Consider the following 25,576-nt stretch of genomic DNA (forward strand, 5'->3'; position numbering starts at 1 on the left):
AACCTGGAGTCTCAGCTGCTGAGCCCTGTCCTGCAGAACCTGGAGTCTCAGCTGCTGAGCCCTGTCCTGCAGAACCTGGAGTCTCAGCTGCTGAGCCCTGTGCTGCAGAACCTGGAGTCTCAGCTGCTGAGCCCTGTGCTGCAGAACCTGGAGTCTCAGCTGCTGAGCCCTGTCCTGCAGAACCTGGAGTCTCAGCTGCTGAGCCCTGTCCTGTAGAACCTGGAGTCTCAGCTGCTGAGCCCTGTCCTGTAGAACCTGGAGTCTCAGCTGCTGAGCCCTGTGCTGCAGAACCTGGAGTCTCAGCTGCTGAGCCCTGTGCTGCAGAACCTGGAGTCTCAGCTGCTGAGCCCTGTCCTGCAGAACTTGGAGTCTCAGCTGCTGAGCCCTGTCCTGTAGAACCTGGAGTCTCAGCTGCTGAGCCCTGTCCTGTAGAACCTGCGAGTTTCAGCTGCTGAAGCCTGTCCTGTAGAACCTGGAGTCTCAGCTGCTGAGCCCTGTGCTGCAGAACCTGGAGTCTCAGCTGCTGAGCCCTGTCCTGCAGAACCTGGAGTCTCAGCTGCTGAGCCCTGTCCTGCAGAACCTGGAGTCTCAGCTGCTGAGCCCTGTCCTGCAGAACCTGGAGTCTCAGCTGCTGAAACCTGTCCTGTAGAACCTGGAGTCTCAGCTGCTGAGCCCTGTCCTGCAGAACCTGGAGTCTCAGCTGCTGAGCCCTGTCCTGCAGAACCTGGAGTCTCAGCTGCTGAGCCCTGTCCTGTAGAACCTGCGAGTTTCAGCTGCTGAAGCCTGTCCTGTAGAACCTGGAGTCTCAGCTGCTAAGCCCTGTCAGGCCCAGCAATCACCTGCCTGTGTCTGCGGCAGCTCTGAGGTGAGCTCTGCTCCCCTGAGTTCTTGGGGTACAGCTTCTAGGACTGGGAGGAACCCCGGGGAGCAGGTGGGGGGATGCTGGGAGGAGAGGGGACCAGAGGCCAGAAGTGACCTGCACTGTCCTTCCTGTGTCCTGCAGACTGGGAGGAGTTGGGAATGGAGCTGGGAGGAACTGGGTGGCCAAGCCCTGGGGATCCTGGAAGACACCATGACTGTGGGGGCCCTGGGACCATGTGGGCACCCCCAGGGCAGCCCTGGCCTGCTGAGGGCGGCTGGACCCCAGGAGCCTGGGGGGTTCATCCCAAGTCACATGCTCACCACCCACCGGGGTTAGGGTTAGCGCCTGTCCACCCCACCTAGCAGACCCAGGAGGATGGAGACCAGCAGGGGCTGAGCTGAATGAACGGGAGCAGCCGGAGGCACAGGTGCCCTGAGGCCCTGGCTGCCTGGCTCCCCGGTCTGTTCATCGCTCTGAGAGGGGGCTCTGCTCCCGGCCCTTCCGCAGCCCCGCTTCTCCACCCCAGCAGGACGTGGCTGTCAACAAGAAGCCCGAACTTGTATTTTCCTTTAGGTGGAAACACCTGACGCCCGCGCAGTGGGTTCTGTGTGCTGGGCCCTGTTAACGAGCAGCTCCTTCCCGCTTGCTGGGTTCTTGTTTTAATCACTCCCTGGACACTAAGGTGTGCAAGGACACGCTGGTCAGATAGGACCGTGTGAGATACACAGCAGACACACAAATTGGACCTGCCTGCCTAGAGGGCAGCATTCACGAGCTGTCTGCTGGGCGGCCGGTGCACAAAAACCACAGAGGCTAGTTTACACACACACACCGCATAAAGCTTTTACTGTCTGGTGTGTGGTCAACCATCCTGGACAGAAATCTGCTCCCCAGACGCCCCGACGGTCGGCCAGAACCACTCAAGAGTCCCACAGGGTCCCGTCCCCACCAGGCTAGCAGGGGTGGGGACGGTGGGGTTGGGGGCGAACGCCCAACACACGTGCTTGTCTCTGGGACTGAAACGTGCAGCGCCCTCATCCTTGGGGAGGGGGGAATCCTTTCACCCCGGAAACAGCTTCTGGAACCTTCCGTAAGCAGAGTCACTGATGATGACTTTCACGTCGGCAGCCCCGGCCTCGGGGATCACGTCCACCGCCTGCACCGTGGCCTCCTGGTGAAGCCAGCTGCAAGGGAGATACCATTGGCGGGGGGGTGGGGTCACAAGATTGGTGGGTGGGACACGCGATTGGTGGGAGGGAGACGCGATTGGTGGGAGGGAGACGTGATTGGTGGGAGGGACATGCGATTGGTGGGAGACACAACTAGTGGGAGGGACACACGACTGGTGGGAACCAAGACCCCAACAGTGTCTGAACCCCTACCCAGCCTTCCCAGGATTGGGAGGCCAGCGTCTCCCACAGTCCTGGCGAGTGGACACAGGGCCATACGCCTGCTCGTGCCGGGAGGGAGACGCAACTGATGGGAATGGAGCCCCTGACCGAGCCTGAACCCCCACCCAGCCTTCCCAGGGTAGGGTGAGGTAATTGGGGGTGCGGGTGCGTTTCGAGGCATGGACACGGGGCCAGACCCCTGCTCGTATGTGGTGAGCGTGGGGACGCGGGGGTGACAAAGCCACCCAGCACCGTGGCCTTGCCCGCTCACATGACTGACACCCCACGGAGCACAGTGATCATCGGCGCTACCACCCCTCCATCCAGGCCCGCCCCACGCACCTCAGCTGCGGTCCCGCCAGCCGCACGCGCAGGGTGAGGGTCCGTCTCCCCGTGGCTCGCAGGATGGCGTCCTCCACCCTGGCCATCAGCTCATCCAGCCCGAGCCCCAGGAGGGCAGACACGGCCAGGACGTCGGGCTCCACGGGTGTGTACCTGTCCAGGCGGCCGGCACAGCGCACTCAGCAATGTCGAGCTCGCCCGGGCACCAGGTCACCTCGTTGCGGACTCGTACCATAGACTCCAGGGATGGGGGGCTCGCCCGGGCACCAGGTCCACTTTGCTGTGGACTCGGACCATAGACTCCAGAGATGGGGGGCTCGCCCGGGCACCAGGTCCACTTTGCTGTGGACTCGGACCATAGACTCCAGGGACGGGGGGCTCGCCCGGGCACCAGGTCCACTTTGCTGTGGACTTGGACCATAGACTCCAGAGATGGGGGGCTCGCCCGGGCACCAGGTCCACTTTGCTGTGGACTCAGACCATAGACTCCAGGGATGGGGGGCTCGCCCGGGCACCAGGTCCACTTTGCTGTGGACTCAGACCATAGACTCCAGGGATGGGGGGCTCGCCCGGGCACCAGGTCCACTTTGCTGTGGACTCGGACCATAGACTCCAGGGATGGGGGGCTCGCCCGGGCACCAGGTCACCTCGTTGTGGACTCATACCATAGACTCCAGGGATGGGGGGCTCACCCGGGCACCAGGTCCACTTTGTTGTGGACTTCCACCATGCTCTCCAGGAGGGCGTCTGGCAGGCCCAGCCCTCCCAGGGCTGACAGGACACTGGCCTTCTGCAGCTCCGTCTCGGGGTGGCTCACATCTCTGACATGGACGATCAGATCCTGAGGATCAGGCGGGCCAGGTGGTCAGATCTTGGGGTCAGGGGCTCCCACCCCCAGCCCCGGAGGACCCGCCAGCCCCAGGACACTGCTCCTCCTGGTGAGGGCAGAGCTCCCCACCATGGGGGCCTATACCTTGAGAGGTGGTTGAGACCTGAGATGACAGGGTGGCTCTGTGGTGCACGCAGCAGCCCCCCCCACCAGCCCCCTCGTTAGGGTTTCCGGAGAGGCTGCCACTCCCTGTGCACCTGGACCCCAGAGACTGCTCGGCACCCCGAAACCTCTGTCCCCCCAGTCTCCCGCCCCACAGTACTGACCTCCCCCCACCAGCCAGCCCAGCCACACTGCCCTGTTCACAGCTCTGGACTGGCCCACCTTTCTGTGAAACCTTCAAGCTCGCATTTTAAAGGTCTTTCCCCGTTTCATGTTTTACACGCAGGTCCCTCATGCATTGGGAAAACAGAGATAAAAGGAAGTGACAACGGAGGGTAATTCTGTCACGGAAAGGAGGTGCTCTGTCTGGTTTAAGGGATCCACTTCTAGGTTCTCTTTTTGATGAAATAAGTTCCCTTCTACTTCAGGTTCATGTCAGAAATGTTACATTTTCAGGAACTTTGGAGGATGAAGCTGACAGCTGCATGGCGCCCTCGGCCTCGGCTGCTGGGACCTGGGAGCTGCCTGGCCCTGGGCCCTGCCGCCCCCTGCTGAGTGAGCGCCAGGCTCTGTTGGGATTCACTGTCTCTGGGCCCTGGATACCGCCAACACAGAAAGGGAAGCCCCTCTTAATCAGCATTTCCTTCTGAGAAAACTACCGTTGCAGGGCTTCCCTGGTCACCTTCCTGGCAACTGGTAAGAAATCCACCTGCCAGGCAAGAGATGAGGGTTCAATGCCTGGGCCGGGAAGATCCCACGCACCGCGGAGCAGCTAAGCCGGTGCGTCACAACTAATGAGCCGGCACGCTGCAACTGCTGACCACCGCAGGCTAGAGCCCATGCTGGGCAACAAGAGCAGTGTCACAACGAGAAAACGGGGCACCACCACCCGGGATAGGCGCTGCGCCTCAGTTAGAGAGAGGCCCCCGCCCGCCACAATTAGAGAGAGGCGCCCCGCCGGCCACAGTTAGAGAGAGGCCCCCACCAGCCACAATTAGAGAGAGGCGCCCACCAGCCACAATTAGAGAGAGGCCCCCACCAGCCACAGTTAGAGAGAGGCGCCCACCAGCCACAATTAGAGAGAGGCCCCCACCAGCCACAATTAGAGAGAAGCCCCCGCCCGCCACAATTAGAGAGAGACCCCCGCCCACCACAGTTAGAGAGAGGCCCCCACCAGCCACAGTTAGAGAGAGGCGCCCACCAGCCACAATTAGAGAGAGGCCCCCACCAGCCACAGTTAGAGAGAGGCCCCCACCAGCCACAGTTAGAGAGAGGCCCCCACCAGCCACAATTAGAGAGAGGCCCCCACCAGCCACAATTAGAGAGAGGCCCCCACCAGCCACAATTAGAGAGAGGCCGCCCGCCCGCCACAACCAGGGAGAGGCGCCCGCCCGCTACAGTTAGAGAGAGACCCCCACCAGCCACAGTGAGAGAGGCCCCCACCAGCCACAATTAGAGAGAGACCCCCGCCCGCCACAGTGAGAGAGAGGCGCCCTGCCCGCCACAACCAGAGAGAGGCCCCCGCCCGCCACAATTACAGAGAGGCCCCCACCATCCACAATTAGAGAGAGGCACCCCGCCCGCCACAGTTAGAGAGGCCCGCACCATCCACAATTAGAGAGAGGCCCCCGCCTGCCACAGTTAGAGAGAGGCCCCCACCAGCCACAGTTAGAGAGAGGCCCCCACCAGCCATAGTTAGAGAGAGACGCCCACCATTCACAATTAGAGAGAGGCGCCCCACCTGCCACAATAGAGTGAGGCCCCGCCCGCCACAATTAGAGAGAGGACCCCACCAGCCACAATTAGAGAGAGGCACCCCGCCGGCCACAACCACAGAGAGGCCCCCCACCCGCCACGACCAAGGAGAGGCCCCCCCACACGCCACAGTTAGTGAAAGCCCAAACAGCAATGAAGACTCAGCACAGCCAAAAATAAATGGTAATAAATAAAAAGCAAAACTTAAAAATTGTACAGTCAGGCCTAGGTCCCTGAGTGCAGGGGCTTGAGAGCATCTGGTCCCTGTGATGTCTGGTGTAAGGGGACACAGCCCTGCGCTGTCGTGAGGAGCGAGCCATCCCCCCTCCCCGTGTGCTGGTATCTGACGGAGAACCAGCCTGGCCCTCCCCACTCACCGAACGGGCCACGTCCTGCAGGGTGGCCGAGAAGGACGCGACCAGGCTGTGGGGCAGCTGGGAGAGAAAGCCAATGGTGTCCACGTAAAGGACCGTCAGTGCAGAGGGCAGCCGCCCTGCGTGGGCCGTGACGTCAAGCGTTGCAAACAGCTGGTCCCGGGGCTGTATGGCAGCGTCCCCGGTCAGGGCCTTGATCAGCGTGGTTTTCCCTGCAAGTCGGGGTCAAGGGGACATGCGTCTCAGGCCGTCTCGGGTCCCCTAACGTCCACTGCTGACCTCAGGCTGCTGGACGGTGGGATGGGAGCAAGGAGGGTGTCTGAGCCCGGAGTTCTCTGCAGGGCCCTGGTGCCAGGCACCAGTCATTGAAGAACACAGCTGCTATTGTTCAGGATTCCGGGTAAGATAAATCGGGCCTGGGTGGGAGGGTTAGTGTAGACAGACAAGCGGCATGGTGTAGACAGTGGTCACATGTGACTGTGAGATGGGGAGGCGTCCCTGGAGAAAGAGGGAGGTGTCCTGGACCATGTGAGCTGTGATGCGGTATGCTTATACACAAGAGTGATGGTGTACACAGTGGTCACAGGTGTGAGATGAGGACGCATTCCCGGAGACAGAGGGAGGGGTCCTGGACCATGAGTTGTGATGGGGGTGTCCTCATACAGAGGCATGATGGTGCAGCTGGGCGGATGCTACGTGCCTGCCAAGGGGTGGGAATGTAGACACAGGCAGCCCCGCCCAGCAGTGCAGCCTGAGGGAGATCCCACCCACCACCCTGGCCCCAGGGCGGGTCCACCCACCAGCCCCGCCCGAATGAGGCCCAACCAACACAGGGAGGCCCCACACCAGCACAGCCCCGCCCCAGGGAGGCCCCGCCCCAGGGAGGCCCCGCCCATCAGCCCCATACAGCCCTGCCCAGTGCCAGGGAGGGCCCGCCCACCAATGCAGCCTAAGGGAGATCCAACCCACAACCCTGGCCCCAGGGCGCGTCCATCCACAAGCCCCGCCCCAGGGAGGCCCCGCCCACCAGCTACTCCCTGGGGAGGCCCCTGCCCCAGCCATGCCCTGGCGCCCTGGCCCGCAGCCATGCCCTGGCCGCCACCCCTGACTCGCCCCTCACCACAGTTCGTGTATCCCACTACAGAGACCACCGGGAACTCCCTCCGCCTCCGCTGCTGCCCTAGAAGGCGCCTCTTGCGGCGGAGTCTCTCCAGGGCCTTCTGGATCTTGGTTTCCCTGTCTCTCAGGAGACGCTGCTGCACCTGCAGGAAGGACTCCCCTAAAAACACCCGAGACGGCGAGTCGGCGAGCAGGCCCGGGGTAGGGGGGCAAGAGCCGGGGGTGGTGGGTGGGGCGGGCGGAGGGGAGGAGGGGCGGCCTGTGGGGGTCTGACAGGTGTCAGGACCCCGGGGACAAAACCCCTAGCCTGCGCCCCCGGCACAAACAGCCTTGGCACCTCCTGCTGGGAGACGGCTCTGTCCGGAGGAAGGCGGCCTTAACCCAGCCCTACTGCCCTTTGGGGTCACCTGGTCTCCCCCTGATCCCTGAGAGGGAAAGGCCGAGGGGAGAGTCCGCATGATGGCCACAGTGGGCTGAGCAGTGCCCCAGAGATGCTTCCACGTCCTCATGCCTAGGACCTACACATGGGGCCTCCTTTGGAAACGGGGTCTCTGCAGAGGGGATGAAGTGAAGGACCTGAAGTAGGGGCCGCCATAAACCCAAGGACAGAGTCCGTATAAGACACAGACGCAGGGGAGAAGCCACGTGGAGATGGAGGCAGGGACGGAAGGGAGGCGGCCACCAGCCCAGGGACGGACACCCGGAGCCCCCGGAAGCCCGAAGTGGCGGGGAGGATGCTCCCCTGGAGCCTCTGGACGGAGCTCATCCCTGGGGCCCCTTGATACCCACCCTTTCTCAATGTGACCACAGAGAGGCCCTCTCAGGACTTGTGGGGGACACTTTCCCCTTTGTAGGGGTGGTGGCCACGATAACCCTCTCTGCACATCTTGTGAGGAGCCCTCAGACACATACCTGACCCCATGGTGTAGCGAGAGCTCCGTCCGCGTCCGCCCAGGTGGGCAACATTGCTTTTCACGTGGGACCTAGCTGGAAACGGTTGGCTCAATACATGGGCAGATAAGTGTGTCCACCACAGGACATGGGGCGAGGACAGAGCAGGGGGCTAGGGTGGGGGTGGGGTTCCTGGAGGAGGGATCGCTGGGGGCCCCCTCCCACATGGGCCATCACGGGCGAGGACAGAGGGCCCCTCCCTGGGTGACATGTCTCTGCTCACGTACACATGGGACCCGCGGCCACAAGCTTGCAGCCCTACCCACCGCATCTCACCCTCAGCACACCTGGAAACATGGCTAGATAAATGAAACTAGAGACAGTCCTGGGAGGGCTCCCTAGAAGGGGCTCCCTGGAGAGGTCCCGGTTGGGAGGGTCCCTAGAGAAGGTGCTGGTTGCGGGGGTCCCTAGAGAGGGTCTCGGTGGAGGGGGGTCCCTAGAGGGTCTCAGTGGAGGGTGGGTCCCTAGAGGGTCTCAGTGGGGGGGGGGGGCGTCCCTAGGGAAGGTCCTGGTTGGGGGGGTCCCTAGAGGATCTCCGTGGAGGGGGGGGTCCCTAGAGGGTCTTGGTGGAGGGCGGGGGGTCCCTAGAGAAGGTCCTGGTTGGGGAGGTCCCTAGAGGGTCTCAGTGGAGGAGGGTCCCTAGAGGGTCTCGGTGGAGAGGGGGTCCCTAGAGAAGGTCCTGGTTGGGGGGTCCCTAGAGGGTCTCAATGGAGGGGGGGTTCCCTAGAGAAGGTCCTAGTTGGGGGGGGTCCCTAGAGGATCTCCGTGGAGGGGGGGTCCCTAGAGGGTCTCCGTGGAGGGGGGTCCCTAGAGGGTCTCCGTGGAGGGGGTTGGTCCCTAGAGAAGGTCCTGGTTGGGGGGTCCCTAGAGGGTCTCCGTGGAGGGGGGTCCCTAGAGGGTCTCCGTGGAGGGGGGTCCCTAGAGAAGGTCCCGGGTGGGGGTCGCTAGAGAGGGTCTCGGTGGTGGGGGGGGTCTGTCTGCCCTAGCCCGGGTCCTGCTCGCACCTGAGCACAGGGAGCTCGGCCAGCGCCACCTGCAGTCGCGCCTCCTTGGTGCGGGCGTTGCAGCGGAATATGTGAAGAACCAAGGTGAACCGGTCAAACACCGGCACGCGCCAGGCGGCTTCCAGGTCTTTCTAGAAACACCAGAGAGCGAGGGAGGGAGGGGATGAGCCGTGAGCCCAGGCTCCTGGAGACCTGCTGACCCGCTGCTTTGCGGTACCTTGGTGGGCGTGGCCAGCCTCTCCACGTTCAGGAAGACGGCGGTGATTTCCGGGGACCCTCTGATCCTCTCTAGGAAAAGAGCACCCCCGGTCAGAGGCTGGTGTGCCCGCAACGAGCGTCTGAGGACCGACCCTGCGCTTTGATCGGCTGTGTCCCCCGGACATCCCCTGGGTCTCCGAGCACTGTATTGAGGGGGCATGGAGCATGGGTCAGGGAGGACCCAGGCTACAGTCCATTTCCAGGAAAATAGGTCTCATACCTGCTGAAGCTGAAGCTCCAATACTCTAGCCACCTGACACCAAGAACCAACTTACTGGAAAAGACCCTGATGCTGAGAAAGACTGAGGGCAGGAGAAGGGGACGACAGAGGATGAGGTGGTTGGATGGCATCAACCACGTGCCATGAGGCACAGAGGGATGGTCAAGCCTGCACCACTCTAGGAGGGGGCTATGGCACGTGCGATGGACTCACCCGTCAGCTGCTCCAAGGTCCCTCTGCCGAAGATGAGCTTCTTGTCTGGCGTCTTGGTGGGCACCACCATCGTGGCCACCACCGACCAGCCGTCCAGCGTGCACACCAGCGCTCGCGCCTCCGCCACCTGCCACTCGGCTTAGGGGAGAGACGGGCCGGTGTGAGGGCCACTTCCGGGCGGGTCAGCCCTGCCCAGGGTCCTGGCCCACATGCCCCCAGGCTGGGATGGCTTCCTGCTTCCTGGCCACATGAAGGTTCCCAGAAAGCACCCGAATGGGCATTTCCTTGAAGCGGAGATCTGTTCTGGGTGGATGGTCAAGAGTGGGGATGGAGGATCAGGGAGGGAACGGGAGGGGAGGGGAGGGGAGCCAGAGCCGAGCAGGGAATGCAGGGACAGCCCCCCCACCCCCGGCCATTTTGGCATCGGGCAGGTCTGCCCTGTGGGGACTCAGGGTCCTTTGTGACCCACTAGACAGCATAGATCAACCCTGGGATGTCTTTGGAAGGAATGATGCTAAAGCTGAAGCTCCAGTACTTTGGACACCTCATGCGAAGAGTTGACTCATTGGAAAAGACTCTTGATGCTGGGAGGGATTGGGGGCATGAGGAGAAGGAGCCAACCCAGGATGAGATGGCTGGATGGCATCATGGACTCGATAGAGGTGAGGCTGAGTGAACTCCCCAAGTTGGTGATGGACAGGGAGCCCTGGCGTGCTGCGATTCATGGGGTCGCAAAGAGTCGGACACGACTGAGCGACTGAACTGAACTGAGACAGCATCTCCTGTGAAGCTCCCAGGGCCCGCAGAGCCTGCCGTCCGGTATGTGGGGTTGGGCTGAGTCCCGTCCTGGGAGGGTGTCATGTCCTGGGTGACCAGAGCCTAGTTCCAGCTTTCCTCAGTGGCTGCCCTTGCTGAGCCCAGCATGAGCAAGGAGGCTCCCACCCAAGGTCTGTGGCCCTGAGGAGTCAGAATAATGGGGCCGGTGGGAGGCAGAACCCACCCAGGACAAGAGTCCGGAGGAGTGGGGACGCAGGCCGTGGATCAAAGGCGACCAGGACCTGCCCTGTTCTCGTCTCTCCTCCGGCGGATCCCTCGCAGGGCAGCTGATGGACAACAGACACGTGGGCATTGGTGCCACCGCGTGGCTCTGAGCCCTGATGGGGTGGACAGGGCTGGCGCAGGTCTGGAGGGGCTGGGAGGCCGGGGCCGATGGCCCGGAGCACAACTGTGCGGGGCTCTGGCTTGTTCTGCAGTGAGACGCGAAGCTCAGTGGCCAGCCTCACAGGAGGTCACCCTCCCTCCGGAGCCCGTCCCCTCCATTCTGCGACCACAAGCGCCCCCTCCCCGCCGCTCAGAGCTCAACCGGTTCCCGTTTCTGCTTCAGAAGCTTGTGCACCATCTCCGGGCTTAGTATTTAGCGGCGCAGAAAGTGGGTCCATAAAAGGGTTAAAGCCGAGGGGCACCCCGCCGGCACCCCGCGTGAGTTGCTGGGATCGTTTGCATTATGGATGGGGAGGCCCCGGAGGAGCAGGGCAGAGCGACACCCAGGAGTGGCTCAAAGGGAAAGGGGCTCGCTGCGTGCAAAGCAGGAGGGGGCCTGTGCCCAGAATGAGGGTTTCCAGGCCCATGGTGGCGGGGTGGAGTGCGGCTCCCGGAGCCAGCGAGGGAATGGGCGGTTCAGCCGCCGAGTCCGCCTCAGAAGCCCCGCCTAACCGGCTGCAGCGTCGAAGGCAGGCCCCAGAAACCACGCCTCTGGAGCCCCGCCCCCAGAAGCCCCGACCTATGAGCTCCGGCCTTCGAGGTCCGCCCCCAGAAGCCCCGCCTCTGGCGTCCCCGACCTATGAGCTCAGCCCGCGAGTCCCGCCCCAGAAGCCCCGCCTCCGAAGCGCCGACTTCCCCGCCCCTTAAGCTCGCGCCTCCTCGCTGCGCCCGACCCCGCGCTCTCGGTCACCTCGGGTCCCCTGCGGCTTCCCGGGCCCCCACTTGATCTCAGGGTGAACCAGGCACACGCGCTGTGTCCCCGAGGGCAGCAGCGGGTCCCTCCTCAGAAGCTCCTCCTCGTCTTCCTCCTCCTCCGCATCTTCGGGCTCCTCCTCCCCGTCAGCCCGGCTTCTCCGGCCACCCGCACGTGGGCCGCCCCTCCCACCCTCCCGCCCCTCCGAGCACCCCAGGCCTCCGCGGACAGCGGCAAGGGCGCGCTCAGGGCGGGGCGGCGGCGGCAGCAGCGCGGCCCTCGGGGGCCGGCAGCCGCGAACCGCACGAGAGAGCCAGGCGCCGCCGCGGACGGCGGCCCGCAAGGCCCACATCCTGCGCACGTCTGAGCAACAGGGCGGGGCCTCCGGGGCGGAGCCAGCTCCTTAGCCGGCTGCCCGTCGGTCACCCGGGTCGACAGGGCGGGGCCTCGGGGAGAACCCAGCTCCTGTACCGGCTTCCCATTGGTCCCCCGGATCAACGGGGCGGGGCCTCACCCCTTGCCGGCTGCCCATTGGCCACCAAGGTCAACAGGGCGGGGCCTCGGGGCGGACCCAGCTCCTTTACAGGCTGCCCATTGGTCGCTCGGGCACTCGCCGCCACCGCCTGATTGCTGTGCGCGAGTCTCGGCCGGGAGGCGGGTTCCGGCGCTGCCGTCAGGCACGCGACTCTCTGTTGGGGATGCTTGCTGCGGCCTTCCCCCGGCGTGTAGCGCCGGAACCGAGCCGCGCCGCGCACCCAAGCCGGCCCCCACTACAGCCTCCGCCCGAGGCCAGCGGTCTGGGCTTGCTGGTCCAGTTCCGCCCTCGGGAGCCCAAAGCTCTGCCTTGTGCGTCCTAGTGCGCCCCCTAACCCAGAGGTCCCAGCTACTGCCTTGGGGCCTGGAATCTGACCCGAGGGGTACCCTGAACCGTGTTTCGGGCTCTGCACCCGCTCCACGGCTCTGAAGTGTACGCTGGGGACTCGACTGTGGTCCTGGAGGGTCCACATAGGTCCCCCCGGATCCTGAACTCTGCCCTGGGGATGTGTGTGGCTCAGTTCAGTTCAGTCTCTCAGTCGTGTCCGGACTCTGCGACCCCATGAACCGCAGCACGCCAGGCCTCCCTGTCCATCATCAACTCCCAGAGTTCACCCAAATTCATGTCCATTGAGTCGGTGATACCATCGAACCATCTTATCCTTTGTCATGCCCTTTCTCCTGCCTTCAATCCTTCCCAGCATCAGGGTCTTTTCCAATGAGTCAGCTCTTTGCATCAGGTGGCCAAAGTATTGGAGTTTCAGCTTCAGCAACAGTCCTTCCAATGAATATTCAGGACTGCTGGTTGGATCTCCTTGCAGTCCAAGGGACTCTCAAGAGTCTTCTCCAACACCACAGTTCAAAAGCATCAATTCTTCGGCGCTCAGCTTTCTTCACAGTCCAACTCTCACATCCATACATGACCACTGGAAAAACTATAGCCTTGACTAGACGAACCTTTGTTGACAAAGTAACCTCTCTGCTTTTTAATATGCTATCTAGGTTGGTCATAGCTTTCCTTCCTAGGAGTAAGCATCTCTTAATTTCATGGCTGCAATCACCATCTGCAGTGATTCTGGAGCTCAGAAAAATAAAGTCTGACACTGTTTCCCCATCTATTTCCCATGAAGTGATGGGACCAGATGCCATGATCTTCGTTTTCTGAATGTTGAGCTTTAGGCCAACTTTTTCGCTCTCCTCTTTCACCTTCATCAAGAGGCTCTTTAGTTCCTCTTCACTTTCTGCCATAAGGGTGGTGTCATCTATCTGAAGTTATAAGTTTCTCCCGGCAATCTTCATTCCAGCTTGTGCTTCCTCCAGCCCAGCATTTCTCATGATGTACTATGCATATAAGTTAAATAAGCAGGGTGACAATATACAGCCTTGACGTACTCCTTTTCCTATTTGGAACCAGGCTGTTGTTCCATGTCCAGTTCTAACTGTTGCTTCCTGACCTGCATATAGGTTTCTCAAGAGGCAGGTCAGGTGGTCTGGTATTCTCATCTGTTTCAGAGTTTTCCACACTTTATTGTGATCCACACAAAGGTTTTGGCATAGTCAATAAAGCAGAATTACATGTTTTTCTGGAACTCTCTTGCTTTTTCCATGATCCAGCAGATGTTGGCAATTTGACCTCTGGTTCCTCTGCCTTTTCTAAATCAGGCTTATACATCTGGAAGTTCATGGTTCACGTGTTGCTGAAGCTTGGCTTGGAGAATTTTAAGCATTACTTTACTAACATGTGAGATGAGTGCAATTGTGCGGTTTGAGCATTCTTTGGGATTGGAATGAAAACTGACCTTTTCCAGTCCTGTGGCCACTGCTGAGCTTTCCAAATTTGCTGACATATTGAGTGCAGCACTTTCACAGCATCAAGCCCATCTTTGCATGAAATGTTCCCTTGGAATCTAATTTTCTTGAAGAGATCTCTAGTCTTTCCCATTCTGCTCTTTTCCTCTATTTCTTTGCATTGTTCGCTGAGGAAGGCTTTATCTCTCCTTGCTATTCTTTGGAACTCTGCATTCAAATGGCTATATCTTTCCTTTTATCCTTTGCTTTCCGCTTCTCTTCTTTTCATAGCTATTTGTAAGGCTTCCTCAGACAGCCATTTTGGTTTTTTGCATTTCTTTTTCTTGGGGATGGTCTTGATCCCTGTCTACTGTACAATGTCACGAACCTCCATCCATAGTTCATCAAGCACTCTGTCTATCAGATCTAGTCCCTTAAATCTATTTCTCACTTCCACTGTATAGTCATAAGGGATTCGATTTAGGTCATACCTGAATAGTCTAGTAGTTTTCTCCAGTTTCTTCAATTTCAGTCTGAATTTGACAATAAGGAGTTCATGATCTGAGCCAGTCAGCTCCTGGTCTTGTTTTTGCTGACTGTATAAAGCTTCTCCATATTCAGCTGCAAAGAATATAATCAATCTGATTTCAGTGTCAACCATGTGGTGATGTCCAAGTGTGGCTCATAGGCCCCAAATTTGGCCTTGAAATGTCCTGACTCTGGGGAGTATGACGTCTGCCTGGGTGGCCCGAATCTGGGACTGCACCCCCGGAGCCCAAGACTCCGCCTTGTGTGGGAAGTGTTACTGGGGTCCCCAGAGGTCCTGAACCCTGCTTTGGGGTCCCATTCTACCCCTGGAATGCCTCAACCCTGCAGCTGGGGCTCCATTTTCTTCTTGGGGACCCCAGAGCCTGCCTTGGTGGTGGGGGGCTCGGTGCAGCCCTGGGGGCTCCCAAATCCAGCCTGAGAGGTCGAAGGTCATCTCCACTGGCCCCGAACTTTGCCGTGGGTATCTGATGCTGAACCCCTCACCCACCCTCAGAGGTCCCAGATGCCGCGTGGGCCTTCCCAGTAGGGCCCCGGGGGTTCTGATGGATACAGGGGATGGAGAAACGGATGGACTGTGGGCTGGGTGGGATGGACATCTACATGGAGGTGTGGGCCACTGTACGGGTAAATGGACAGAAAGGTACACACAGGAATGGGTGCGCGGGTGGGCAGACGGAAGGAAGGATGGGTGGATGGACAGAGGTAGCGGGGGAGGTGTGGACCGGCGGGCGCATAGATACGGATGGCTGACCGCACAGACGCATGGATGGGCGCAGGGACTAATGGGTGGCTGGTTGGGGGCAGGCGTCTTGATGAGCAGTCGGGAGGGTGGAAGGAGGAGGAAGGGCGGATGGCGTGCAGGTAGAAGGCAGACGGGCTCTGCCGGTCACTGTCGCCCGCCCCCGCCCCCGCCCCCGCCCCCGCAGAAGCAGCGCCGTCAGGAGACCGCTGCGCTACCTCCTGACAGGATGGGACTTTGCTGTCCTTTCTCGCAGGCATTTCCCCCATGGCTTTTCCAGTCTTACTTTTGCAACGGGTGGGTTCTTATCTCTTCAATCTCTAAACCCCGGGCCGACAGGTCTCACCAGGTTTTTTTTCTCTACGTTCTGAGTTTCCTCTCCTCTCTGCTGACCTCCCGCATCTGCCGCTCAGTGGGATGAGTCGGAGACGAGGTGGGTCCCTCGAGGGTCTTGGTGGCCAAGGGGAAGGCCCGGCCTGTCTGAGCTCTGAGGAGATGGTGGCCACGCCCGTCTCCCAGGGACGCCTGGAGACTCTCCCAGGACCACATGGCTGTGGAGTCCGCCCTCCGGACGGTGGGGCGGCCAGGAAGACAGGCCCGTGTGGTCTAGTGTGAGGGACCCCCACTCCAGCTCCTGCCGCCCCACCTACTCTGGGAGGGCCTGTGTCCGGCAGGGGGGCTCAGCTGCAGAAGGGAGGAGGGCCTGTGTCTGGCACGGGGGCTCAGCTGCAGAAGGGAGGGACCCTCCGCGAGGTCTGCTGGGTGCCAGGACCTGAGACAACCTGCCCAAGGCCTGGTTGGGGGATGCTCCTCGGCCACCTCCACTGGACACGTGGGAGCCCACCCTCCCCTGGAATCTCGGGTTGATGCTGTCCCGTGAGGCCCGGAGCAGTGCTGGACCCGGGGGTGGGCGGAGCGGCGTGGAGGCCAGACGTCTGGTCTCACAGCGCGGTGTGGGCAGCGGAGGCTCGCACCCTGTCGTGCACAGAAGTGACCGCAGGGGAGCCGGCCGCCCCGGGGCCATGCAGGGACCGCCGTGGCCAGAGTGCAGGCTGCACGGCCCTGGGGCCCCGGCCTGTGACCCGTGCCCGGCGGCTCCGTGTCCGGGGGGCCCTGCACACCCCACAGTCTCCCTGCGGGGACCCCCACATCCGTGCCATGTCCATCTGTGACCTGCGTTCAGAATCCCCTGCTGCCGTGTCTTGTCTTGTCTCAAAGTTAGCCTCAGGCTGAAAATCCTTAAATTCTTTATTTCAAAATACAAACGTGATCTCATAAAACTCTACACCGCTCTGCACAGCAAATAGAAGGGAACTTTACACATCTTGTACACGTACACAGAAATGCTGGGCCGCACTGACCTGGGTGCTCCCTCGGCCCTGCCCGGGGCGGCATCCCTGCAGGGGCCCTGTGGGACAGCGGGCGCTGTGGCTTCTGGAATGTTCCTGCCGACACAGCCGGCCCAAGGTCAGCGCGGGGACGGTCCGGGCAGACCCACCACAGCACCGCCGGATTCCCACCGGGGTGAACCGTCCGCTGACGGGGGCCTCCAAGCGCCTGGACAGGGCAGCGGGCCTAGGCCGCCTGCCTACTGGAGAGGCACCGCGGGGCCGTCTGCAGCCGCTTCTGTGCCAAATAAAGATGCACGCACCACAGAGAGACGAACTGCGCTGGGTGAGGCCGACGGCTGCTCGGCCGCGTTCCCCACCCACGGGCCACGGGGGCCCCGAGGAGCCGCGGGTCACGAGGGCGGCAGGTCGTCGCCCCCACACTCGTACTCGTACAGCTCGACGGTGCCCAGGCCACCCGGGGCCTCCAGGAAGGGCCTCTGGGCCAGCGGGGACCGCAGGGCGCTCAGCTTCTGCTCCACGGGGCTGAGCTCGGCCTCGTATCTGCAGGGAGGGGCCCGTGAGGACAGTGCCCGCCCTCCGCGCCCACCGTGTGCACCCAACACCCTGACACCCGGGGGCAGGACAGCGGGCCCGCTGAGCATCTGTGTGCACCCAACACCCTGACACCCGGGGGCAGGACAGCGGGCCCGCTGAGCATCTGTGTGCACCCAACACCCTGACACCCAGGGGCAGGACAGCGGGCCCGCTGAGCATCTGTGTGCACCCAACACCCTGACACCCAGGGGCAGGACAGCGGGCCCGCTGAGCAGCTGTGTGCACCCAACACCCTGACACCCGGGGGCAGGACAGCGGGCCCGCTGAGCAGCTGTGTGCACCCAACACCCTGACACCCGGGGACAGGACAGCGGGCCCACTGGACAGCTGTGTGCTCAGCAGCTTAGCCGCCCAGCTGGCTCCCCACCCTGTCCCCCTCTGTGGGATCTGTACCCCTTGGGGGCCTGCGGGTGCCACCCCCAGAGGGTAGATGCGGCCCTGACAGGTGCCTCACAGGGGCCCTGGTGGGACCCTCCGTGGGCTGGGGGAGGGCCTGACTCAGCAGGAAGAGCTCCCAGACTCAGGGCGCTAAGGCCGGGCACCTGGGGCAGAACCCGGCACAGTTCGGAGTCAGAGTGTCCCCACCCTCGGCGGCAGGGCCACAGTCCCTTGGAAACCCTCCCCCAGAAGCGGCAGCCAGAGGTGGTGTCCTCCCTGCCCCAGCTGGCAGCCCTTTCCCTGCCCCCGTTCCCGGCCACCCCTCCTCCCGGGACCCAGTTCTCCGCCCCCCGTGCGCTCACCCGTCCTCCCAGGGGTCCCCCGCGGCCTCCTCGGCCACCAGGATGTCGTACTCCTCAGCAGCGAAGCGCTCCCAGTCCGACAGCTCGGGCCCCTCGCTCTCACTCTCCTGCAGAGCACGGTAGGGTGTCGCCCAGGAGCGGCCTGGCGCCCCCTCCCCCGCACGTCCCCCGCGGGCCTCCCCCGTCACCTTCCCTCACCCTGAGCAGGGACGCCTGCTCTTTCTGCTCGTGGTCCAGATACTTCTCGATGTTGAAGAAGGTGTCAAAGAACACGTTAGCCAGCTTGCAGCGCTTTAGGTCTTGCAGCGTGATCCTCCCTGCGGGAGGGGCCCGGGTGTGAGCGCGTGGGTAGGGGTGCACGGAGGGGACTTCAGGGGACAGCTGGGAGCGTGGGTGGGTGGGGTGGGGGGCGCAGGGCGTGAGCGCTCAGGGCAGCCGCGGGGGAAGCGAAGAGGAGTCTCATGGGCCCCTGGGGCAGCTCATTGGCGTGTGGAGTGGGGCTCCTGGACGCAGGGCAGCTCATGGGCACATGGGCATGTCATGAGCACACTCACGTGTGCAAAGCCACACGCCTTACGGCACAGCACCGTGCACTCTGCCGCCAGCCCGGCCACAGGAGTGCTGCCGGTGTGGAGAAAGCCTGGCGGGTGCCTGGGGGACCAGAGCCCTGTGTGTCCCTGGAGGTTCGTCAGGGGATATAGGGGTCCGCACGCCTAACCCAGAGGGTGGGACCCGAGCTGCCCTAGACCACGGACACGGAGCCGGACGAAGCCTGGGCCGGGCAAGAGGGCCCAGGCACGAGGCCCCAGGACGAGTCCACAGGGCAACACCCGAGACTGGGCTCCCAGGACACAGGACACCCAGGTGTTCCACTTGGAGGCAGAGACTTCCTGTGACCTTGGCAGGCATCCCAGGCGCCCTGGGATGTACCCACCGAGCACCCTGGCTCCCAGATCAACCAACGCAATCCCCGGGCCACGGCACCGGGCCTGAGAAGGGCAGCCCTGTGCAGGGGGCCCCCGCACCGCCCACACTGGGGTCCCGGTGGAGTATGACAGAGCACGGCACAGGAACATGGCCGAGGGACACGGCAACCGTCCCCAGCCCCGGGGCACACTCAGTCCCCACGTCAGTTCACCACACGCGCGCGGTGAGGGCGGGGCTGTGAAGGTCGAGTCCAGACTCAGCGCTCACACTCGAGGGCTGAGGGCGGGGCCACAAGGATGGCGTCCACCCCCAGGGGTCACACACGAGGGCTGAGGGCGGGGCCACAAGGATGGCGTCCACCCCCAGGGGTCACACACGAGGGCTGAGGGCGGGGCCACAAGGATGGCGTCCACCCCCAGGGGTCACACGTGGGGGCTGAGGGCGGGGCTGAAAGCGTCATGTCCACCCCGGGGGTCACTCGCGGGGGCTGAGGGCAGGGCTGAAAGCGTCATGTCCACCCCAGGGGTCACTCGCGAGGGCTGAGGGCGGGGCTGAAAGCATCATGTCCACCCCCAGGGGTCACACGTGGGGGCTGAGGGCGGGGCTGAAAGCGTCATGTCCACCGCAGGGGTCACTCGCGAGGGCTGAGGGCGGGGCTGAAAGCGTCATGTCCACCCCGGGGGTCACACGTGGGGGCTGAGGGCGGGGCTGAAAGCGTCATGTCCACCCCGGGGGTCACTCGCGGGGGCTGAGGGCAGGGCTGAAAGCGTCATGTCCACCCCGGGGGTCACTCGCGGGGGCTGAGGGCAGGGCTGAAAGCGTCATGTCCACCGCAGGGGTCACTCGCGAGGGCTGAGGGCGGGGCTGAAAGCGTCATGTCCACCCCCAGGGGTCACACGTGGGGGCTGAGGGCGGGGCTGAAAGCGTCATGTCCACCCCGGGGGTCACTCGCGGGGGCTGAGGGCAGGGCTGAAAGCGTCATGTCCACCCCAGGGGTCACTCGCGAGGGCTGAGGGCGGGGCTGAAAGCGTCATGTCCACCCCGGGGGTCACTCGCGAGGGCTGAGGGCAGGGCTGAAAGCGTCATGTCCACCCCCAGGGGTCACACGTGGGGGCTGAGGGCGGGGCTGAAAGCGTCATGTCCACCCCGGGGGTCACTCGCGGGGGCTGAGGGCGGGGCTGAAAGCGTCATGTCCACCCCGGGGGTCACTCGCGGGGGCTGAGGGCGGGGCCACAAGGATGGCGTCCACCCCCAGGGGTCACTCGCGGGGGCTGAGGGCGGGGCTGAAAGCGTCATGTCCACCCCCAGGGGTCACACGTGGGGGCTGAGGGCGGGGCTGAAAGCGTCATGTCCACCCCGGGGGTCACTCGCGAGGGCTGAGGGCGGGGCTGAAAGCGTCATGCCCACCCCCAGGGGTCACTCGCGGGGGCTGAGGAGGGCGGGGCCACGAGGCTCGCGTCCGCCCCGAGTGACCGGACGTGCACGGTGCTGTCACACGAGGCCACACTTGACCTGCCCTGGACGCGACTACCCTCCCGAGGGCGGGCACACACCTCCCCTGGGGCTTCCCACCCCCGGGGCTGCCCCCACTCCGGGGTTCCCCACCCCCTGGGGTGTCCCTCTCCCCAGGAGCACCCAGGTTCCCCAGGGCATCCCCCCAGGCTGTCCCCCTCCCCTGGGGTGTCCCCCACCGCAGGGTGCCCCACGTCCCTGGGGAACCCCTCCAGGCTGAGCCCCATCCCCCTGAGCTCCCCACTCCAGGGGCAACCCTATTCTCCAGGGCATCTCCACGCACTGGGTGTCCCCCTCCCCCAGGGGCCCCCACTACCCTGGGGAACCCCCCCAGGCTGAGCCCCATCCCCCCCGGAGCTCCCCACTCCAGGGGCAACCCTATTCCCCAGGGCATCTCCAAGCCCTGGGTGTCCCCCTCCCCCAGGGGCCCCCACTACCCTGGGGAACCCCCCCAGGCTGAGCCCCATCCCCCCCGGAGCTCCCCACTCCGGGGGCAACCCTATTCCCCAGGGCATCCCCACACCCTGGGTGTCCCCCTCCCCCTTGGGGCCCCACTTCCCAGGGGCGCCCCCTCCCCAGGGCCCGGCCCCGCACAGCACCTTCAGTCTGGGGCTTCACCAGGTCCAGCATTTGGCACAGGCAGTCCTCGAAGGGCAGGGCCTCGATGGCCATGCTGTCCAGCCGCCGGCACTGCTCCTCGTAGAAGTACTCCAGCTCAAACATGGACAGCGCCCCATCCCCGTCCAGGTCCATGCAGCGGAACCAGTACTCAATGCTGCGGCCGGGAGGGCCAGACGTCCACTGGGACGGCCGTCCACCCAAGCCCGCTCCCACCAGGGTGACCCCACCTCTATGACCAGTGCTCAATGCTGCGGCCGGGAGGGTCACACGTCCACCCAGACCCGCTCCCACCAGGGTGACCCCTCCCCCGGGACCAGTACTAGATGCTGCGGCCGGGAGGGCCGGACGTCCACTGGGACGGCCGTCCACCCAGACCCGCTCCCACCAGGGTGACCGCATGTGGACAGATCCTCCCCCCACAACCAGTCCTCGATCCTGCGGCCGGGAGGGTCACACGTCCACCAGGACGTCGTCCACCCAGACCCGCTCCCACCAGGGTTAGGGAGGGACAGACCCCACCCCCGGGACCACCCCCTCATATGAGCCCCTCCGAGACGCCCTCACAGGGATGGGCCGTAGGAGGGCGCCCTCACCAGTGGGTAACCACTGGGCTCCTCTTGCGAGGGTCCCAACAGCCTGGACAGAGCGCAGGCCCCGACACCCACCTGGTGGGGGTCTTCTTGTCCTCCTCGGAGATCAGAAACCAGACAAAGTCCGCGTAGCTGATTTTCCCTTCCTTCTGCACCTTTTTCCCTCTGGATTCAAGAGACGAGGGCAGCGTCAGGGAGGAGCAGCCTGAGGCCCAAGTCCCTGCCCACGTGCAGGGGTGACCAGAGCCCTGCAGGGAGCCGGTCCCAGACTGGACCCCACCCGGAGGCGCCTGAGAGTACGTGCGGGCGCAGCGGAGGGCCTCTCAGAGCCCAAGGGGACGGGGGGCGGGGGGCGGGGGTGGGGGCAGAAGGACATGCCCAGCTCAGGGCCCCTCACAGCCTGCATGCCCAGGCCCTGTGTCCCCCTCACGCACGGTGTCACATGGCAAGAGCGTGCTTTGTGTGCCCGTAACTTATGACATCACACGTGTAATGATCACGTGTCCTTTACACACGCCCGCACATGACAAAGGCATGTGCGTCCTTTACATACGACCTTACACGAGCGGCACACGTGTCTCTCTTACTCATGACTTCCTGTGACAATGGCGTGTGTCCCCGTTACCTGTGACCTCACATGGCAAAACCCTATACACGAGCTCCTAAGGCACGACCTCAGGTGCCTCAGAACACGGCCACCCTGGTCAGGAGTGACAGGCAGGGCTGGATGCGCCCGGGAAAGCCAGCCCAGCCCTGCTGGGAGCCCGCTGGCACGCACCGCGTCACGGCTCCGGAGAAGATCCGGTCAATCATCTTGGTGGAAATAGCTGCAAGAGAGGGGTCAGGCCGTGAGTTCCACACGGGGGTCCTGGTGCCCCACGCGGCGGCTGTGGACGCGGCCAGGCAGGCTCCAGGCTGAACCTGGAGACCCAGGTCTGGCTGCACGGGACCCTGGGGGCCTGGGTTTCCTGCACACGCCTCCTTGGACACTGCCCACCGCCTCCCAGTCCTGGCTGTGTGTGTCGGTGTGTGTGCACGTGCGAGCTGCTAGGGCTGCGAGGAGACCCAGCCAGTCCATCCTCAAGGAAATCAACCCAGAATAGTCACTGGAGGGACTGATGCTGAAGCTAAAACTCCAATACCGTGGCCACCTGACGCGAAGAGCTGACTCACCGGAAAAGACCCTGATGCTGGGAAAGATTGAGGGCAGGAGGAGAAGGGGACGACAGAGGATGAGATGGCTGGATGGCATCACCAACTCGATGGACATGGGTTTGGATAAACTCCAGGAGATGGTGATGGACAGGGAGGCCTGGCGTGCTGCAGTCCACAGGGTCGCAAAGAGTGGAACGTGACCGAGCGGGTGAACAGAGATGTGTCCCAAGTTGCTTCCGGCGTGTCCGACTCTTTGCGACCCCGTGGACTGTAGCCCACCAGGCTTCTCTGTCCGTGAAACTCTCCAGGCGAGAGTACTGCAGTGAGTCGCCACTCCCTTCTCCAGGGGGATGTCCCTAACCCAGGAACTGAGCCCGAGTCTCCTGCACCTCCTGCACCGGCAGACAGGTTCTTAGACCAGCCGGGCCGCCAGGGAAACCCACCCAGGCCCAGGGCCTGAGCCTCAGTCCAAGCTGCAGAGGCAGGCACTGGCCCCGGAGCTCCAGGAATGAGAGAAGTGTGGACGGCAGGACGCACGTTCACTCATGCATGGGCTCTGCCTCCAAACACAACGCGCTTGTGATCAGAACCCAGATGCGTGCCAACCATGTTCAAGGAAGACACAGCAGAAGGCCGGGGCTGTCAGACGATCACCACACACAGGGTGGCTTCAACAGCACGTGGTAATCCTCCCCTCGTCCTGGAGGCTGGAGTCGGAGCCCCAGGTGTGGGCAGGGCTGCTCCCTCCTCCCCGAGTCCTCACACGCTCACCCCCGAGTGCGTCTGTGTCCCGAGCTCCCCTTCTTATCAGGACCCCAGTCTTGTGGGATCAGGACCAGCCTAGCGACCTCATTTCACCTTCATCCCCTGTTTAAAGACTATGTGCAAAGACAGCCGCCTCCTGAAATCTCAGGGCTCACAACTCAAGTACATTACTCTTGGGGACACTCTTCAGCCCCTACTTAGGCAGAAAACCACAAAAATGGCGAAATAAAGACAAAACATCCTTTCCTCCCCATTCATCCTGCCTCAGTAAAAGTCTCCTCTGAGAGGAAAGACTGGACGGTGTCAGAGGCTGAACGAGGTTTTCCAAAGAGAGACAGCCACGTCCTGCCTCCCAGCGTGGGAACTGGGTCTTATATGACAACAGGGTCTCTGCAGAGGTGGCGGAGTGAAGGGTCTGAGATGAGGTCCGCCTGAGTGGGGGTGGCCCTAAACCCAGGGACAGGGTCCTTATAAGACACGGAAGAGGAGAGACACGGACGCAGCGGCGAAGCCATGTGGAGACGGAGGCGGAGACGGGAGAGAGGCGGCCACCAGCCCAGGCCGGAGGGACGCCCGGAGCCCCCGGAAGCCGGAAGAGGCGGGGAGGGCCCTCCCCTGGAGCCTCTGCAGGGAGCTCAGCCCTGGGACCCCCTAACCTCAGACGTGTGGTCCCCAGGGCTGCGGGAGGACGGGTGTCGAGCCCCCATCCGTAGTCGTCTGTTACAGCTGCCTCAGGTAACCCTCACGGGCCGCGTGGGTGTTGGGCCTTCATAAACAAGTTCATTTAGGGCCTCCGGCGTCACAACTGGGAGGGTGACTTCCTGTTCTTTGAGGGCCCCCCACGCACGTGACAACAGCCCCAGGGAATCAGGACAGCTGACTCAGACGCGCTCCCACGCCTGGAGACAGGAGGGCAGAAAACCACTCTGGACCCGTCAGCTCTGCCCCAGCCCGCTCCTCTCCACACAGGAGGGCGAGCCCGTGCAAAACCCGAGCTGACACAGCCCATGGGCACTCCGGGGGCCGTACTCGAAACTGCCCCGTGTCCTGTCCCGGCGGCAAGACCACCGTGCCCAGGGTCACTCGTGTCCCCAGGACAAACGAGACCCCAGCAAGCGGCCCTGTTTGGTGACAGACCCCCAAAAGCGGCTGACGAGAGCCGCTGGACGTGAGAACCACACGGGTGGACAGAAGGCCCCGGGGATGTGGGAACCAGCCCTGGGCCACGAGGTGGGCGCCTCAGGGCCTGATGAGCGCGTCCCGGCCACCAAGGCCTGTGCTGATCTCACAGCGGGGGTCACGGTCGAGATCAACAGTGGAACTGAGAGGGACCCACGCACGCACGCTCAGGCGCCCGCGCACGCACGCTCAGGCGCCCGCGCACGCTCGCTCAGGCGCCCGCGCACGCACGCTCAGGCGCCCGCGCACGCACGCTCAGGCGCCCGCGCACGCACGCTCAGGCGCCCGCGCACGCACGCTCAGGCGCCCGCGCACGCACGCTCAGGCGCCCGCGCACGCTCGCTCAGGCGCCCGTGCACGCACGCTCAGGCGCCCGCGCACCAGGATCGCGGGGCCACTGAGGGGCCAGCCTGAGCTATTCAAGGAGCAGAAGGCTGGCCTGGGGGGCCGACCTCAGGGGCCCATGCAGGCCGCACTGACCGCAAACACGAGCGCCCCGAGGACTCGGAGCCCCACTCGTGGGCGCCGTTACCTGGAGGCCCAGCGCACCGAAACCGACAGCTCTAAAGAAACCGCTGGCAAAGCCAGGCACCCACCACTCAGGCGACTTCCGCCCATTTTACGTGCCCTGAAGATTTGGCTTCTTGGAAAGGGAGGTTCGGGGAATCAAAACCGGGGCTCTGGGAGAACCTAGAGGGGTGAGGGGACCTGTGTGTACCTCTGGCTGACTCACCTTGAGGTTCGGGAGAAACGAACGCGATTTTGTAACATAATTATCCTTCGATTAAAAAAGGAATAAAATTTTTAAAAAACTATCTATACGGGACTCCTCACTGCTGCTCCTAAAATGCAAGGAAGCTCGGATTTAGCTATTCCAGCCTCTCTGTCATGAGGACCCACAAGGGCTCTCTGGTCACAGCCGGAGGCTGGAGTCGAAGCCTCCCCAGGAAGCGTGTCTCTCTGCTGTTCTCACCAGGCCGACTCCAGGCCTGACGCTGCCAGCCCACCCGCCGTGGCCTCAGGGCCCTGAGCTGGGACTCGGTCTCCAGATGGCACCGTGCCCCCACAGGCAGGCGCTAGAAGGCTTGGCAGCAGGC

The 25,576-nt window shown here is 63.2% G+C and overlaps 2 protein-coding genes across 16 annotated transcripts in view; both read right to left on the reverse strand.

Annotated features, from left to right (window-relative positions):
- Positions 1–1,679: 1,679 nt before the first annotated feature.
- Positions 1,680–11,862, reverse strand: LOC138929706 (putative GTP-binding protein 6). 8 transcript variants are annotated; one of them, XM_070289561.1, is made up of 13 exons: positions 11,432–11,809; positions 10,481–10,583; positions 9,481–9,618; positions 9,007–9,077; positions 8,790–8,920; positions 8,013–8,072; positions 7,747–7,817; positions 7,242–7,385; positions 6,836–6,994; positions 5,719–5,927; positions 3,288–3,436; positions 2,596–2,748; positions 1,680–2,046 (listed from the first exon to the last, which is right to left on the reverse strand). In XM_070289561.1, exons 3-13 carry the CDS (start codon positions 9,548–9,550, stop codon positions 1,923–1,925), a joined length of 1,341 nt encoding a protein of 446 aa, XP_070145662.1. In that variant the 5' UTR covers positions 9,551–9,618; positions 10,481–10,583; positions 11,432–11,809; the 3' UTR covers positions 1,680–1,922. The 8 variants fall into 8 exon arrangements, with proteins under 8 accessions (XP_070145662.1, XP_070145663.1, XP_070145664.1 ...); XM_070289562.1 differs by having other exon boundaries at positions 10,481–10,727; positions 11,432–11,799; XM_070289563.1 differs by lacking the exon at positions 8,013–8,072.
- A 4,412-nt stretch (positions 11,863–16,274) lies between these two features.
- LOC138431522 (serine/threonine-protein phosphatase 2A regulatory subunit B'' subunit beta) overlaps positions 16,275–25,576 on the reverse strand; it is a 45,152-nt gene continuing 35,850 nt past the window's right edge. For all 8 annotated transcript variants that reach the window (XM_069573622.1, XM_069573623.1, XM_069573626.1 and 5 more), the window contains 6 exons: positions 22,159–22,207; positions 21,456–21,545; positions 20,769–20,944; positions 17,929–18,047; positions 17,731–17,837; positions 16,275–16,936 (listed from right to left, as the gene is read on the reverse strand). In XM_069573622.1, coding sequence (XP_069429723.1) covers positions 16,786–16,936; positions 17,731–17,837; positions 17,929–18,047; positions 20,769–20,944; positions 21,456–21,545; positions 22,159–22,207 — 692 coding nt within the window. In that variant the 3' untranslated portion in view covers positions 16,275–16,785. The remainder of the gene's footprint in view (positions 16,937–17,730; positions 17,838–17,928; positions 18,048–20,768; positions 20,945–21,455; positions 21,546–22,158; positions 22,208–25,576) is intronic.

Source organism: Ovis canadensis, chromosome Y, assembly GCF_042477335.2.
Source record: "Ovis canadensis isolate MfBH-ARS-UI-01 breed Bighorn chromosome Y, ARS-UI_OviCan_v2, whole genome shotgun sequence".
Lineage (NCBI taxonomy): Eukaryota > Metazoa > Chordata > Mammalia > Artiodactyla > Bovidae > Ovis > Ovis canadensis.

What these genes read in the sequence shown, in the direction of transcription:
- LOC138929706 (XM_070289557.1), bottom strand. Translation starts at nt 11,786, where the DNA reads ATGTGGGCCTTGCGGGCCGCCGTCCGCGGCGGCGCCTGGCTCTCTCGT. An exon ending in GAAGCCGCAGGGGACCCGAG is followed by an intron (nt 9,619 to 11,431) that starts GTGACCGAGAGC and finishes CTCTCCCCTAAG; the next exon opens with CCGAGTGGCAGGTGGCGGAG. An exon ending in CTGGCGGGACCGCAGCTGAG is followed by an intron (nt 2,047 to 2,595) that starts GTGCGTGGGGCG and finishes TCTCCCTTGCAG; the next exon opens with CTGGCTTCACCAGGAGGCCA.